The sequence below is a fragment of the Pinus tabuliformis genome, chromosome 7, assembly GCF_031772625.1.
Source record: "Pinus tabuliformis cultivar Carrire ecotype Pingquan chromosome 7, CPIR1, whole genome shotgun sequence".
NCBI lineage: Eukaryota > Viridiplantae > Streptophyta > Pinopsida > Pinales > Pinaceae > Pinus > Pinus tabuliformis.
Window position 1 is genome coordinate 627,973,086 of NC_142293.1, and position 14,897 is coordinate 627,987,982.

At 40.3% G+C, this 14,897-nt stretch overlaps 1 protein-coding gene across 2 annotated transcripts in view; it reads right to left on the bottom strand.

The window, feature by feature from the left end:
- The window catches only part of ECHID (enoyl-CoA hydratase/isomerase D), a 346,677-nt gene that overhangs the window by 173,845 nt on the left and 157,935 nt on the right, over positions 1–14,897 (bottom strand). Inside the window, exon 6 of one of the 2 annotated variants that reach the window (XM_089458598.1) lies at positions 5,537–5,584. The exons of the other annotated variant lie outside the window; for it this stretch is intronic. Within the exon in view, the coding sequence (XP_089314724.1) occupies positions 5,537–5,584 (48 nt within the window). The remainder of the gene's footprint in view (positions 1–5,536; positions 5,585–14,897) is intronic. 2 annotated transcript variants of the gene reach the window in all.

The following is a 14,897-nucleotide window of genomic DNA, read 5'->3' on the forward strand; positions in this document are numbered from 1 at the left end:
AGGAGGAACCTAGTCCTAGAAACCCTTGTGAAAACTTGGTTTCCAAATGGTCTTTGTAAAATTATCTTCCAAAAGTTGTGGGACCACACGGGACCAAGTGGACCCAAAGTTAGGTCAAGTGGGTGGAGTTGATCAATTAGAGGTGTGATTGACCTAATTAAGGGGGGGGGGAAGAGATCAAAGGAGAAATTTCCAGTGATTTTAATGCAGTGTTCCCTGAGGTCACCAGCCAATGGGAAACTAAGGGCAAGAATTGATCTCAGATCTAGGGCTTGGAATATCTCAAGATCCCACCGTCGGAATGGCCTCAAATTTCGAGGGCTCCTAGGAAACACAATATCACAGTAGAGAGCAAGAGATCGAATTTTTTTAATGGGTGAATTGTGAGAAAAATGATACCCTAGGTCACCTATGGAGGCCAAGCCTAGAAAGAAAGAGAAGGTGAGAAAGATGTGCTTTAGAGTGATCACCAGTGGAGGATCAGTGCCTAATCCTTTGGGAGAAATGGATTCAAGGGGATTTCAATGCTTGGAATGATTTCATTTAGTCAAGGAGGCCTCTAGAACAATTTCACATGGCAATTAGGGCATGGGACAATTGCTTCAAGATCTTTACACTTCGATATACAATATATGATGACTTATCAAGATAAAATTTCGAAAAAATATCTCTAGGAATATTCACTTATTCATACATGGCCCATGACATGATGCAACGCTATAAAAAGACAAATTTCCACAATTTCACATAAGAAAAGCAGTAAATTTCATCCTAGTATAGCAAAAATCCCCAACAACATGCATGTGACATAAGAAAATGACAAAATAGCATTGAAAGAGTACTTACATGTAAGAAAAAGTATATCCAATCATCATTATATGCCAATAGTGAAACTCTAAGACAAAAATGAAGAGATCCAAACATCAAAATTCATCCATTCATCCAATTCCGTCCTCTGAAAAGAATAGCGAAAATCTCACAAGAGAGAAAGATCCAATCCAAGTTATCATGATCAAAATGATTCATCACACTTGCATTTATACACTTCCTAATGAATTCGATTTAGCTAATTAGGCCTAATTTAGGCCCTCAAATAAAATGATGTGCATAATAACAAAACTTTTGGTGACAAGCCCACCAAATAGCTCAATAATGTAAGGATAAGCCTCTCAAGAGGGTCGAATGATCAACAAAGTGAATTGTTGAGCCTTTGAGGAGGCCCGATGAAGTCCAAGGGGTGCCATAATGAAGAAATGGACTCCAAACAAGTGGACAAGGGGTTGGTCCCTTGTTACCCAATCAATAACCTATGGTGCTCCCAAATGGGTGTGGGGCTTGGGGGCACAAGGACATCCTCATGGCTCTCCAAATGGATCAAATATGCATGTAGACCATTTGTAAAGGCTGGAGTAATGACATAAGCCCTCCCTTTGCAGCGGGATACAACCTAAAACATCTGCCAAGTGTATGGTGCAACTGTGGAATCGACTGGGCATGGTGGACCAGGTGCATCATCCTCATCCAAAAGGTTGAACACAAGCAATCAATGAACATTGTTAGGAATCCATGAAGTAACATCTGCTATGGTGGAGGCCCGTGGCTCCAACGCTCACCCTACAAGTGTCAATGTGGCCCTCTAGAGGGATAGGACCTCGTATAGGGAGACCAAGCCCTAAATGAAGACCCACCTGCAATCCTGCATAAGATCCAACGCATCCCCTTGCCCTCGAATACAACAAACATTATAATAATCAAGTAATAATGCATACAAGTCATGGGATCAATGGGGCACTTTATGGTGGCATGCCCTTCCATAGTGGGCTTTGGCATGTACAAGTGTCCCAAGTTCAATAGGGGGTTAACCAAGGACCATATTAGGTGGTTTCAACCTCTAAAGGGGTTGGCATGCCCATGGTACATCCTTTAAGAGGTAGGCGGCAAATGATATAATAATGGAATGGAGTGGGGATCAGGTGAATCATCTAGACCACATGTCAAGGTGCAAGGGTAGCTATAATAAAGGAAGTCCACACCTGGGTATATGAGTGTGGGAGGGAGCAAATTGTGGTACATGAGTTACCTTGACCTTTGCCTTTCCACCCTTTTTCATATGCCTTTTACCTTTGATTGATTTTTCTTCATAACTGCTTGGGGCTTCAGGGTATGGAGAGCATGATGTGTAATATGTAGTAGCGGATACCCCCTCAAGGTGAGGCAGTTCATCACCCACCAAGGCTTGGGACAATCATGGGTTCTTTAATGATGGAGGGGGTTCATCTAAGGCGCATAGGAACCAGGATGATAGCCATAGATAAGGGATAGAGCTCATGATTAGCTTTTGCCCATGTGCTAAATTTGTATGTCCCAACCATCTTTTGCATTTTATTGTACATTTCATGTTGACAGTGGCCAAATTATGCTTTTTATTTTCTTTCTAGTTGCATCAACCTCCGGGTCATCATTCCAGGCCCGACCAAAGGTGTGGACAAGGGGAGGGGGAGGCTAACCCTGTATAGACCCAATGGACACATGTGGACCCGGATGGGAAAAGAGATGAATGGGGCTCAAATGAGTGGAAAGGGAGTAATATAGTTGGTGTCCAGAAGTGAGACCACACAACCAAAATTGGAATTTCCCATGTAGTGCCATCCCTAAAGCCAATGGCCAGTAAAGGAGATCCCACGGGACTAGGGTACAAGGGTAACCACGAAATCAGGCAATGGAGACAAGAATACAAACCTAACCCACTCTTTCCGTTGAATCCCCCCAACAATTCATGACCAAAAGTGCCCATGACAAGTAAGGAAAATTGCTCAACTATACCAATGAAAAGACATACCTTTGGGGTCGAGAGGCCAACCTTCAAACATACATTCATAACAGATGGGCGAGGGACCATATGGCTGGCTCAGGTGGTGGAGAAAATGGCACATTGAGCTATCTAGGGGCTGCAAAGGGGTTGTTGGTTGTCGGTTGAGGTCCATCTTGGGGGGGGTAATTTTCTCCCATATACACTACCCACAGGTGGTGGGTAACAAGAACCACTCTCAAACATCCTAAGTCATTTCATAGTAATGTTAAAAAATTGTTGAAATTTTGATGTTCTATGTTGTTACAATCACTTAAATCCAGAACTTCTTTATCCTGCAAAATAATTTAAGTAATTATAGATAGAACATAAACCATATAAGCCATATGCACAATGAAAGACAACCAAGCGCTCAATGAGACACAGGGAAGTTAGATCAATGACCAGGACAAAACCCACAAGGGGAAAACCCAACCGGATTCTTCTTCTATTAGAAATCAATTGTTCGATAGAGATATAAAGTACAATGAGAGAATGAAGAAGTTTACCCAAATCTGAAGAATATCTTTGATAGCAATAGTTGATGCAAACACTAAATCACTTTGGCTCTCCAAGATCTGTTGTTGCTCTTCAAGACTCTCTTTCTCTCTCTCTCAATCTTCCTCTATACTCTCCAACTCTCTCTTTCTCAAGATCGAATTCTCCTTTCACAAGCACAAGTGTATGAAGTGAGGATGAGAGGCATAAATATATAGGAAGAGCAAGGAGACCGAATTCATGAGGGAGTAACTCCTATGCCTTGAAAAGGAGTTACAAATGCCAAAATAGGAGTGTAACTTATGCCATAAAAGAGAGGAGTGCAACTTATGCATTTAGGAGAGAAGTGTAACTTATGCATTAAAGAGGTGTAAGAGGAATTTTTTTGACGACGAGTCATTAAAATAATAAAATGTGTAAGAGGGTAAGAGGTGTGTAAGAGCATTAAAGAGAGAGGAATGAATCCATTAAGAGAGAGAGTAACTTATGCATTAATTGAGGGGAGTTACATATGACATGATTGAGAGACTTGAATTTCTATTTAATAATGAAATAATAATATCATAAGAATAATAATAATATAACATTGATGATTAAGTTGAAATTGAACTATTAAGATTGATTGATGATCAGAAGGGATTTTCCATCAACGATAATTGATTAACAATTGATACAAGGTGATTTACAATTTTTGGAAAGTCATACTTGAGACTTTCTATTTTTAGACATTCTATTTTTAGACTTTCTATTTTTAGAAATCCTATTTTTAGACTTTCTAATTTTAGAAATTCTATTTTTGGACTTTCTATTTTTAGAAATTCATCCCCGAGCTGCCAATTTTCAACAAAATTAAGTACAAGGTTGAAAATTAAAGATGAAGGAGATAACGCACGCTTCGGGAGTGGATTCGAGGGCGGGACTCTCCCCCACAGCCTTGCTTGTGAAGACCCATTGACACTAGCAAAATTAGCCATCTTGAGATTGGAGACCTCTATTTCAAGTCAATTGACTTGATTAATGCTCACCATGCCAAATAAGGTGTGAACAGTATCTCAATCTGCTTTACACTTCTATTATTCTTGGTGTGAAAAAGGAGGTACGACTCCACATAGAGAATCCAAGGGCCTCGTTGTTTTTCAAGCAAACTAGGCCACAATTTTCTTCATTAAGAGTTGGAAGGGGGTTTTCCAAATATATTCATAACATTTGCTGCAAAGAAGGTTTTTAATTGATCAGCCCAAATATAGTAGTTGGCCCCATTAAGATGGGGAAAAAACATTTCCCATCCATAGATGTACAAGATACCAGCACCGCCCTCAAAATCTGCAATACTTTGGCTGAAAAGAGAGAAAGAGGAGGGTGCCGCCCTAGAAAAGGGCACATATCTGCAAAATATCACCCCCTAAATCCACTAAAAAAATAAAAAAACAGCCGGAGGAGTTTAGGGAGCTGACCCCAAGAGGATGAATAGGCCAACCTAGTCAAATATGGAAAATACAATAAAGTGGGTTAATTACCCATATGTAGGCTCAAAAGAGCCACCAATACGTCAAATAGAAAGTTGGCACATGGCCTCAAGTGAAAATTAACCATATTCTCAACACACACCCCTCATATTAACAAGCAATAATTCAGAAGTAGTTTATTTGTTAGTGACAGTGGCAGCAAACCTAAGAAGATCTCGGACTCCCTCAGGAATGATTTCCCAAGGGATAATTCTGAGTGACAATAGACATATAAATAGGTAGATCGATTGAGAGGGTCAAAATAGAACCAAAATACAGGCAGAAGAAAGCTTGCCAGGATAGAGCAGTTGCAGCATACTTCTAAGATGCTGTGATAATCAGAACACCATATTGACGGAAGGATGGGCAGACAGATAGATAGATAGAATCAAAGTACGAGGGGAAAATGAAAACTCACCAAGGGTAGACCAGTTTACATACTACTATGGTGTGTTGATAATTAAAAAATTAAGCATTTAATCTAATCACCTCACCATATTCTGCAAGAATATGGTTACAAATGGTACAAGAAATAAAATAAGAAACCCATAAAAAACAACTTCGTTACGATCAAGATAAATTTCACATACATGGAATGGCACAATATATTGCAAAAGTGTGTCAAGCAGACAAAGCATTGTGAGGTAAAAGTAAAAAAACATATTAAATTAACTTCAGAACTCACCAGGCGAGACATTGTGCTACACCCATAACCTGCATCAAAGCTTCCTACCTGTCGGAAAGCATCATAAGAAAAAAGAGAGTGCATCCAAAGGTCAGAAACCTCTGAACTGGTAAATGTTTCTTTCATCTAAACGAACTCGTTAGATCAATTTGAAAGAGATGAATATATTCAGATATAACCGTTGATTTTTTCCTTTTACTACTTTGCCCATCATTTCAGCTATCAAGAATAAGATATTACAAATATTTACCAAATGGCCATCCATAGCATGAAAATAACGAACCGTTGAAGTACAGAAATTAAAAGGAAAAAATTTCAAAGAGAGATTACCATCAAGATGCAACAAAGAAATGGTAGGCATCCTCTAGGCATCCTCATTTGTTAAACTCTATTTGGTACAACTAATGCACTGAAAAGGGTCTTGTGACATTATTTTGCTTTGGACCTTGACGTGTAACAGATAAAAAATCAACCATGAGCAGGAAGATGATGAATGTGCATGGAAGTAATGGGAAAGATGAAAAGCATTAAAAGATGGTTAGGGGATATGGACACGCTACAACTACGTGGGTCTCTAGTAGTACAACTTGACTCTAAAGATGACAACACTTATCTAAATGGAAATTATATCCCACCATTCTACAACCAAGAAAACAGCAAGACTTTAGAGCTTTATGATCCATGATAAGATTACACCAATCTTCGCCAGAGTCATGACCAATATAGGAAACCACATCACCATATCTGAGCAAGAACTAATACATCAAGGAACATAGTGAAACCATGGGATGCAATGAAACAATGGAATGCTATCATCCTACGTATACAATCATTCATGTGCCAAAAACCAACTGTGCCATGCTAGAAACCATCCTGAAATCATCAAGTTTGGGCATATCCATTGTGCATCGGAGATCATCATGCAGCAATATCTCTAACATATGTGCTCTAAATGATAAATCTAGAGTGCTCACATCAAGAGTAAAGTGGAACACCATGCCACTAGAATAGTGGTGCTCATGCTAAAAGTCTGAAGTTGTTAGATTTCTGCAAACCTGGCACCCAACACTTAGATTCCTAGCAGAAAAATTGATCTACTGATTTAAATGCACAGCTAGGTTGCTAACACAAAAATTTAGCAAAAAGCAAACAGTACCAATCTCAATCATGAAAATGACATAGATTCTGCCCGATCACAGTCCTTCATTAAGTCTTGAACTTACTTGGGCTCCCTTCCTAGGAAAATGGCACAACTGAGGAATTACATACAACACTAGATTTGATCCGACTGATCAAACCCTCCTTGGATAATCTAGATTTCCTTGCTTCCCATTCCTCAAACCCAATACATGCATTGAGATGCCTCTCTCAATCTTGTGTTGTTGTATGGTGTCGTCTCCTTCTCCTTAGCCTTGCTTTTATAAGTTTACATTGAGCTAAATCCTTAACCCTAATCTCCAAAGTGATGACGACTGAGATTAAATTTCGACTCACTTGAGATCAAAGGCTAAGATTAAAACATATTCACTAAAGTAATTTACTTTATTTTTCCTAAGTTTACTTTAGCTTAGTAAGCCAACATAATACTCATGTGATTTTCCTCAGTTTAACTTAGGCTACATTACAAAAACAACTTGCTCAACGAAGAGCAAGTATCTAAGGAGACTATGGGAAATTTTTGCACGCCTTGACACATGGGCCTGTGTAGAAGTACCTGCTTGAGCTACAAACATCAACACTCCTTAGCGACAGAGGTACTTTTGCCACCTAGAACTGACTTCGATTTTGCATTTGTTGCCTTCGTTGCACCCTCTAAACTATAAGTCTTGTGTGCCATTTGGTCTAGGATCTTCCTCAAAATCTTATTTTCCTTGGCCTGGTTCCTAGAAGCCTCGTGCTTCTAAGCATCCTATAAGGTCATCTCATATCGAGAGACCTTCTTGACGGACTTAAAGATATTTTTCGACTGCTCCTCCCTCCTGAACCTGAAGGCTGACAACTTCTGAGTTGCTTGTTAGTTTTTGTAGCATTGGATGTGTTCTAGCCATGGAACTTGGCGGAGAGGCTAAAATGCATGAGATCTCCAAAACCCATAAATCATTTCTAGAAATTCCACCTAGAGATGACTTAATTAGATTATTAACCTATTTTTAATGTTTCCTAAGTTTAAACTTAGGAAAACTGGTTAATTAATCATAATTAATTAAGTCAAGGTGAAAATTCTCTAGAAACTCACACGGATCGACTTCGAGATGATCCTAGCCCTTGATTAAGTTTTAATATTGGTTGTTGCTACTCCAACCAAGGATTATAAGAAGAAGTCAATGTGAAACATCAGTGACCCAATTCCTACTACAGCAAACTAATGATATTCTCCTATTTGTTAAATTAATTTGAACAAATTACTTGTAATTTTCTACAGCAAATATCGAAATACATACACTGCAACCTACACAAAATAAAATATTGCGGAAACTAAATACTGCATTGGAGACAAATAAACACACACACAATTACACTGTTGTTTTTGGACAAATGTCCCCGGAAAAACCCAATGTGGGAAAACTAGTGCAGCAGCTGAGGGTTTTATTATTTTGCAGTAGTAATCTGAGTACAAATCATTAGATGCCCAAACTGGCAATCTGATACAGAGAATAAACTGGCAAAGAGGTAGTGAGAAAAATCTCACATTGTCACTGGTGATCCGAATCTCATCCAAGCTCGGGATGGCTAGCCCCACACTGCCTTTGCGTCAACCTATGCAGAATTGCGTCACAACCTCTAGGGACTGCATCACCTCCTCCTCTAATCTTCTGTTCACTGGAAACTTGACCCTCTAGCCCTTCGATCTCACACCCCGGCTTCCAGCACTAGATCTCGACTACTCCTCAGCAGAATTTCGAACTCCCTTTGAAGCACTGCGCTGTCTCTGCATGGCACTGTGTTGCCTCTCTGAACCTCTCTCTGCCTTCTCTGCCTTGCACTCCCTGGAACTGGAAAATCTCCTCCAGTCTACTATGCCTGCCCCTCTCTCACTGATTTGACTTTACTGAATCACTTCCGGCAACTCAGCGTTGCTACACAGGAAATCGACCTCCTAGTAAAATCGAACTACACAAGAGTGTTCTCCAAGTGCACATTGAACTCCTTATAATCTCTCGTTGGAGCACCAACGACCAAGATTAAAACATAATCAATGGCTAAGATTAACTGGGAGTTGATCCTCATCTTCTTCTAGAAGATTCGCACCATGTTTAATTAATACCTTTTAATTAACCAGATTTCCTAAGTTTAGACTTAGGGAACCATTTTAAAAAGTTAATTATTTTAATTAAATCATCTCTAGGTGGAATTTTCACAAACGATTTCTGAGTATTGGAGAATGCATGTGTCTTAACCTCTCTACAAAATCTCGAGGCTAAAGCACATCCGATGCTACAGAAATCAACTCTCCCTCTTAGTGAGGAATGTGCTCTAGTTTTGCAACCCACTGAAGCATCACTCTATCTCTGCACCATCTCCTACTGTGTTGTTGATGTCTGGCTGTTGTTGCCCACCAGCCACTACACAACTCTGATTGTTGCATCCGTGTTGTTGTTGGACTTGCCAACGCTGCATTTGCACTACAACCTTCTCCATCTACTGCTGCTACAACTGCAACAGAAAAGCATCCCAAACACTGAACCAACTGTGGTCAGTATGATGCATCTGTCGTCCGAGTTCTGACTACTGCTGGCCTCTGCACTATCACTGAAGCCTCTACGTTGTTGCTGACTCTGCACTGTGCCAACTGCACTGATGTCAACTCTACTCTACATTGTTCAGTCTCTGACTACTACTAGATACTGCATTTGTCACTCTGGCACCTGACTGCACCAACTTCCACTTGGTCCATCCTGCTACTGCTAATTATGGGCTCCCATACCAAGGTATTGATTCATGAGGTGGACCTCCTCAAGGATCCTACCCATCCTGTAGCTCTCTAGAACTACAATTCCATATCACCCCACCTCACCCCTAGAGGTATCTCGACAATCATGGCAAACTCTTCCTCCAATCTGGAGGACAGCCTGTCAATCTCAGCAGATGCATCTTGTTGATCCTGCTTCTCCTCCTTGTCCTTCTTTCCGAGAGGACATTGAGTGTTAAAGTGGCAAAGCTCGCCACACCTGAAGCACTTGATCTTCGAAATGTCCTTTCTTCTGCATTGCTCTTGCTACCCCTTAGATGCAAGGGCCACATCTTCCTCCTCCTTTACTTACTTCGTCCCACTATTGTTACTACCACTGATGGTGGCCTTCACCAAATCACACCTCATCTCCTGTTGGAGATCAACCCACAGACGTTCCTAATCTGGCAGTTTTTCTCTGCCCAGGATACTCTGGACGAAAACTTGCCAATCTTCAAAAACATTATTCAGCGCTAACCGTACAAACTTTGTAGGGTGGGGCGCTAATCCTACTGAAGCCATCTGATCGTGGACATCTTGAAGCCTAGTAAGGAAGGGGTCTACACACTCCCCTTTCTGCATCCTCGTGCATCTCAGCTTCTCTTCGAGGTACATATTCCACTGCTTGGAAGATCCTTCATATAGCATAGCTAATGCCTCCCACATCTGTCGGGCGGTATCTTTGTTAGCTATGTGGAATTCCACATGATCTCGAACCCCGTCAAGAATAAACCTCTTAGCTCTCACCATCTCCTTCTTGTACTTCTTCAGTGATCTACATCGGCGGGTACAACTACCACACTATCGACATAAGTTTTGAGATCCTGCTCATCTAGAAAGCATGAAATCCTTTCCTTCCAGATCACATGGTTGGAGGCTCTGTCCAACCGATCTTGATCTCTCAACCCAGTTGATGCCATCTCTCCTCTACGCAGTTGTTTCCCAGCTATTCGCACTCCCTTTTGGAGTGAGAAATCCCGCACACAACTACTACTACTCTACTAGGAAAATTCGAACTTCTTGGCTAGAAATCCTCTGAGAAAGGAATCCCTCAATGTGTGCTCTTCTCTCCTTCTGACATTATTTTGCCAGCGACTTCTGCAAAATAATTGCGTCCAAGCTGAAAATCTGCTCTGCAAGGAAAAATATGTTGCTCCTTTCTGCCTCTAGAAGCCTTTGGTCTGGAAAATCGAATTTCTTTGTCGACTCACTCAGAGAAATCGATCTTTTTCCAAAACTCGACCTCCTTGGACCAAGGATGACACTGCCTCTGTTGCCAAGGCAAAAATTCGAACCTCCTCCTTCCTTTCTGCTCTGAGCTCTCCGGCTTGCGATCTGTGCTTTGATACCATGTGAAAAATTGGTGACCCGATTCCTACAGCAGCAAACTAATGATATTTCTCCTATTTGTTAAATTACTTTGAAAAAATTACTTATAGTTTTCTACGGCAAATATCGAAATACATACACTGCAACCTAGACAAAATAAAATACTGCGGAAACTAAATACTGCACTGGAGACAAATAAACACACACAATTACACTGTTGTTTTTGGACAAACGTCCCTTGAAAAACCCAATGTGGGAAAACCGATGTAGCAGCTGAGGGTTTTATTATTATGCAGTAGTAATCTGAGTACAAATCGTTAGATGCCCAAACTGGCAATCTGATACAGAGAATAAACTAGCAAAGAGGTAGTGAGAAAAATCTCACACTGTCACTGGCGATCTGAATCTAATTTAGTCTTTGGATGGCTAGCCCCACGCTGCCTCTACATCAACCTACGCATATCTGTGTCACAACCTCTAGGGACTACGTCACCTCCTCCTCTGATCTTCTGCTGGCTAGAAACTTGACCCTCTGGCCCTCCGGTCTCACACCCCGGCTTCCGACACTAGATCTCGACTGCTCCTCAGCAAAATTTCGGACTCCCTCTGAAGCGTTGCACTACCTCTCTGAACCTCCCTTTGCCTTCTCTGCCTTGCACTCCCCGGAACTGGAAAATCTCCTCCAGTCTACTATCCCTGCCCCTCTCTCACTGCTTCGACTTTACTAAATCACTTCCAGCAACTCAGCGCTGGTACACAGGGAATCGACTTCCCAATAAAATCGAACTGCACAAGTGTGTTCTCCAAGTGCCCATCGAACTCCTTATAATCTCTTGTTGGAGCACAAACAGCCAAGATTAAAACATAATCAACAGATAAGATTAAGTGGGAGTTGATCATCTCCTTCTTCTAGAAGATTCACACCAGATTTAATTAATACCTTTTAATTATCCAGATTTCTTGAGTTTAGACTTTGGGAACCATTTTAAAAAGTTAATTATTTTAATTAAATCATCTCTAGCTGGAATTTTCCCAAACGATTTCTAGGTATTGGAGAATGCATGTGTCTTAGCCTCTCTGCAAAATCTTGAGGTGGTGCAAGTCAAATAACCATAGGTCTGCAATAATAAATTACACGCACCACAATACTAAAAATATACTCAAATTTACCCAATAACAAAATGCTCATAAACTCTCAAAATAATTAATTAAAGAAAATATTTACAAGAGAAAACATGGCCCAATAATTGGCCTCTCATTCTCACACTCACTCACAATTCTACATCTTACATGCCTCATAGGCTCTCCTCAATTTATACAAATGGATTAGAACCCAAGTAGGTTCTAGATCCCTCAACAAACTCCAACAATATCTCTCTTGATCCCTAAAATCTCTCATCCAAATCCTTATCCCTAGATAAGAGCTAACTAATCCATAATCCTCTCAAACCTTCCACAATACTCTCGAATCTTCTCCTATTTACAAGAATTATCATTCTCCCTTAAAAACTATAGAAAAATACTTTAATTAATTAAATCCCCACTTTACAAACTAACTCCTCTAGTAAATGATTGACCCGGGTTAGATGCTCTTGCATCACAAGGCTAGAGCACATCCGATGCTACAAAAATCAACAGTCGTGGGCACTTGGAGAATACACTTCAATAGTGCGATTTCCTTGGCAGATCAATTTCAAGAGAGCAGTTGTGGTTGTCGGAGAGCCAAACATCGAAGCAGAGACAATGAGGGGCAAACACAGTGATCTGGAGGAAGTCTTCCAGATCTAGAGAGGTTGCAGTAAGAAGCCGTGTTATTCCTAGTGGGGCAGCGCAGAGGACTGTGCAGTTGCTTCGGAAGAGCAACTCAATTTACCTGGAGGAAAAATCGTTTTCAGTTCCAGAGGTCGGGTAGAGGTTTCAAAGTGTCGGAGAAGCAATTTCCTCAGCAGAGACAGGCAGAACAACTTCATCAGAGGCAATTCCGAGTTAGACATCATAGGGCCTACGCAAGCATTGTGCAGAGGCCAGCGTAAGGGTTCCAAGATGATGAGTTTCTGAAGGAAAGTTGTGTCGAGGTTGATTGTGGAAGAACGGTAATTCCCTTAGATAATTTTGGCCAGATTTTCTTGCTGTTTGGATTGCCAGTTGGGCATCCATAGGTTGTACTCAGAATTTCACTACCGCATAATAATAAAACCCTCAGTTGTTGCACCGGTTTTCCCAAGTTGGGCTTTTTCGAGAACATTTGTCCAAAAATAATTGTGTAAAATTTGTGTGTGTGTGTGTTAGATTTTCTCAAATTCCAACACTATTTTTCTTCCACAGTGTTTGTTTGTGAAAACCACAGTGTGAATTATTTGGTATTTTTCCTATCAAACTGCAAATAAATTGTTAAATAAATTAACAACTAGGAAAATAATTTCTAGTAGCTATGACAGATGAAATTTTCACATGGTATTAGAGCATGAGTAATCAGTCGGGAAGCTCAGAAGCTGAGAAGGGAATTTCGTTGTTCAGTGGGAACAGCATGCCGAAATTCCTACAGGTTGTGCGGTTCATTGATAGGCAAGTTGAATTGTTGGGGCAGAAATTCAATTTTCAGTTTCAAGTTGGAAAAAAAGTCGAGTTGCATGGCATAGTGATTCTAGTAGTCAGAGGGAGCAAAAACAACTCAGATTTTCGCTGAGCAAATTCCGTGGTTGGACGCAGAGGTTTTTGTAGCAACAGAATCAACATTAGATGGAAGAGAAATTGAATACACACAAGGAAAATTTCTCTCAGGGAACTTTGAGTCTCAAAAGTTCAATTTTTCCAGCAGCAAATTGGCAATAGCTGAGTGCATATTTTCTCACTCCAAAAGGGAGTGCGTATAGCAAAACGAGCAACCAAGCGCAAGGAAAGAGGTAGTTTTTGACAGATTCAAAGATGGGCGCAGCAGAGCTTAGAGATCAAGATAGGTTGGAGGTTTCCTCTAACTATGTCATCTGAAAGGCCAGGAGTCCTACCTATTAGATGAATATGGCCTGAAGCTCTACGTAGACAACGTTGTGGCAGTTCCCCAGGATGCAGACAATTTTATTACCAAGAGTGTGTCAATTATTAAGTGTCAATGTCAAATCTACAAGATGCCTAATTAAGAGCAATTACTCACTTAATTTGCCAATTATTATCAACACAAGATGCCAATTACTAAAGATATTCCAATGATGATTATCAACAATCTTATGCCAACAATAATTATCCAAGATTATGCTCTTTAAACAACGCCAATATTGAAAGATGCTCAATTAGAGTAACAGTCAACAAAACTTAAGATGCCAATTGCTTAAGATAGACAATAAAATTACCAAAGCTTCTAAAGATTGTGAAAGAGCACAAGATTATGAGCTTAACTTAGAGCAATTATCCAACAAATTCTTAGCAATGTGAAACCATCAACAAAATTAGAAGATTTAGAACTTAGATGAGTGATTTTAGTGCTAAGTTTAATAATTCTTAGATCTAACACAAGACAAGTAAACGTTAGATTTCAATCACAATAAATCACAATGAGCCAATTTAATCATGAAAACCACTTATGTGACATATAGGACAGCGACAAGTAAATCACTCTAGATCAAGAAATTATCAAGCATATGAAGACAAAATATGACCAATGAGATGTTTGTTACTACTCAAACTAGCAGGGGACCTAAAGTGGCAAATGCTAGACCAAGGGCAACAAATGGAAACTTAGCCCACTGTCACCTCAGCTAAGTCTCTCTACTATTTACGGACTTTCACCGATGGGAGGAGACCTAGTATATATGGATAAATCAACAGGTGGGTATAAAGTGACCCAAATAATCCCCTTCCAGAAGGGGTTCAAGAATAAAGCTTGCTTGCTTCCTAAGCAAGGTACAAAATCTTCTAGGAAAAGGGTGTGGAGATTTGAGGGCAAGGTTTATGGGATATGATTTTGTGAAAGAGTTTCCCAATCCCTAAAATCCTTATTGAAATTGGTATCCCAAGTGGTTCTTGAAGAATTGTCTTTTCAAAGGAGTGGGACCACATGGGACCAGGTGGGCCCAGCCTAGGTCAAGA